Source organism: Lotus japonicus, chromosome 2 (genome assembly GCF_012489685.1).
Source record: "Lotus japonicus ecotype B-129 chromosome 2, LjGifu_v1.2".
NCBI classification, from domain to species: domain Eukaryota; kingdom Viridiplantae; phylum Streptophyta; class Magnoliopsida; order Fabales; family Fabaceae; genus Lotus; species Lotus japonicus.
This window is the reverse complement of record NC_080042.1, coordinates 71,466,753-71,469,884: the sequence shown is the minus strand read 5'-3', so window position 1 is coordinate 71,469,884 and position 3,132 is coordinate 71,466,753. Positions and strand designations below refer to the sequence as shown.

Sequence of the window (3,132 nt, the reverse complement as noted above, 5' to 3'; positions counted from 1 at the left end):
ATTGATAAAGGGGATGGTGTATTAATTACAATTCAGTTTCTTACAAAACTAAAAGGTGAAAAAAAAAATCAAATGGTTTTATCTCTCAATTATAGTGGATACTAGTTGAATGACCCATGCAATGCACGGGTGACTGTTATTATATAATATCTAAAATTTATGTTTGAAATTTTTTATAATTTTTTTTGTTCATAAAAAGCTTTTCATAATTTTTCATTGCACAAATATATAAATGTTTGTTAGAAAAAATATACAGAAGGTCTTAAATGAGTGTGTTGAAGCTGAGAACTGGCTTAGGGAGAAGAAGAAGCAGCAGGACTCACTTCCAAAATATGCCAATCCTGTACTCTTGTCCGCTGAAATAAGAAAGAAAGCTGAGGCTGTTGATAGGTTCTGCAAGCCGATTATGACAAAACCAAGGCCAGCCAAGCCAGCTACGCCGCAGACACCACCAACCCCACCTTCTCAGGGTGGTGAGCAGCAGCAACCTCAGGGGGATGCTAATGCCAACACTCATGAGAATGGAGGGAATAACGGTAATCAGGCCCCACCAGCTTCTTCTGAACCAATGGAGACTGATAAGCCAGAGAACTCAGGCTCTACCTAATCTTTTTATGTTGGTTTGTTCTCATCTCAAGTTCATGCTAGACTGGTGGGTAGTGTATATGTACTACCTTGTGTATGATAATCATATCAGTTCAGTTTGGCCTGGAAAAGTGGTTTTGGTTTTGGGCAGGATCACAGTGAGTGGCTGTCTGGTGTAGAACCCTTTGTTTGTTGGCTGGTTAGTTACTTGAGTTTCAATCAACATTATTATGATGGTCTCTAGAATCCGAACTTTTTCAAAAAAAAGGTTTTGAAGAGAAAATTATTATGTTTGGTATGTCTTCCCAAATGCGGTGGGAATAGGCCAAATTGACGTTATCCAAGTTTATAGATTATGTGTAACCATTTTTAGATTATAATGTTACTTTTCCCTACAGGACCTTAATTTCATTTTATGTGGGATTTTCACTTTCAAAAAAAATAAATTAATCTCTCGCAATTATGACATGGGTGTGATGAAGGTCAAAAGTCTACCTAAGACATTGACTCCTAGAAATTGAACTCTCAACCTAAAGATTCAAACAATCACTGGTTAAAAATATATATTTAAATTTGATTTTTTATGGATTCTATATATTAATATTTCATAAAAAATAAAATACCAATGTTAATTGCGAAAAATCTTTTGGATCATTATTTTACATAAGATATTTATGTTTAGAATCTTGTTAATAAGAACTCGTTTGGTATGTTGTATTAAGTATGATAGTATAAACTTATACAATACAATACATTATGAGTTTATCCAATATTTGGTGTTAATATTCTATTGTATAAATTTATTCATCAATCTACTTGTCTACATAAAATGATGGGTTATTTAATCCGCCATATAAATGATGAATAAGATCTGATAATATTGTGACATATGAATTACTTGTGACCACCACCACTCTCCACCATTGCCACCACAAATAGTACACATTCCGCCATTGTCATGCCACCGCTGTTTCACTATCGCCACCACCAACCACTGCCAACTTCACTCCCATAAAGACCACCACCCTTTACCACCGCCACCACCTTACAACACTGTCGCCACCACTGTCACTGCCACGACCACAACGAACTCCACCACACACCTCCCCCACCACCCTCCACCACCGCCATTACCACTACCACCACTCTACTGCCACCATCCACCACTGCTGTCGTCACCACGACTACCAAAAACACCACCCTTCGCATTTGCCACCACAGTTGTCGTCTTTGTCACTGTCATTGCCGCAACAACCATCCTACAACACTACCATTATCACTATCAACACTACTGTCGCCGCACTACCACATCCATATTCCTTCTTAGAATTGCTTCCACCACCCCCACTATTGTCACTACCACAACCATCACCCTACCTCCACCATTCTATCACAACCACTACTCCCACAACCACCACCCTATGTCACCACCATCGCCATTATCGTCATCACTTCATTTCACCACTGCTATGCCATAGTTACCACTACCGCCATTTATATCACATTGTCAATACCACCACCACAAACAACTCCCGAACCCCCTAATAATCGCTTCCATCACCCTTCACCGTAGAATATACCATCCAAATTATAAGGTACATAATTTTGAATTTTAAACATCATAATAATAATAATTATTATAATAATACTAATAATAATTAATAATAATAATTGTAATTGAAATTTTAATGAGACAAATAAATCATTCACAATGAATTTAATAATTTCATTAATATCATCAATATGTTTAAAATTGAAATTTTATTATGTATAAAAAAATCTGTAGATGAAGTCATTTTTTAATGGAGAGAAACTTAGTCAACATGGTGGTGACACATGACATGGAATAGAGGAAGAATAATTCTCTTTTTTATGTATAACATTAAATTTTCAAATAAGTATTGATCATTTTTTGTTTGAAGTTTTCGAACCTTATTTTGATTTATGTTAATAGTTAATATTAGAAAAACCATATTTTTATTTTATACTTTTCTTTAAAAAAAATAGAATTTTATTGAGTTAGGATTAATATTTTGTTATTAATATTTTTAAGGGTATTAATATTATAAGGTTAAGAATATCAAATATATACATAATAAGACACAAGTAGTTTATTAATATTTTGCTCTTAAAAGAGAATAAAAATCATTATGTTTCCTTGATATTAAATTGCCTAGTAAGTGTTGATACATTATAGCATCACTAATATTTCTTTCAAATTTAAATTTCAATATGGTGAATAAAAATTTAGAGGTCACATTTTTATTCTAGCGGGATCCTGAATTATTTGATGTTTGTACATAATTTTTTGAATCATTTTATTTTCTATTTAATTATTTCTATTATTCAAATTCGTATTTATGTATTGGTTGAAACAAAAACCTAGAATTAAAATTATTTTTGAATTAGGTGTAATAATTATTTATTTATTTCGTATAAATATAGTTTTTATATTTTTTAATAAATATAGAATTTGTTTTAAATCAGATTTAGATATTAAAATGTGAATAGAATAAAATAAATTAAATAATATGAACTATATGATGA

General features: G+C 32.4%; 1 protein-coding gene across 1 annotated transcript; it reads left to right on the top strand.

Annotated features, from left to right (window-relative positions):
* Positions 1 to 232: 232 nt before the first annotated feature.
* On the top strand, positions 233 to 810 carry LOC130736976 (heat shock 70 kDa protein 15-like). Its single transcript, XM_057588749.1, has one exon. The coding sequence runs from the start codon at positions 233 to 235 to the stop codon at positions 605 to 607; it is 375 nt and encodes a 124-aa protein (XP_057444732.1). The 3' UTR covers positions 608 to 810.
* The last annotated feature ends 2,322 nt before the right edge of the window (positions 811 to 3,132 follow it).

Bases quoted from the DNA above. Each gene is read 5' to 3' on its own strand.
- LOC130736976 (XM_057588749.1), top strand. From the start codon at position 233: ATGTTTGTTAGAAAAAATATACAGAAGGTCTTAAATGAGTGTGTTGAA.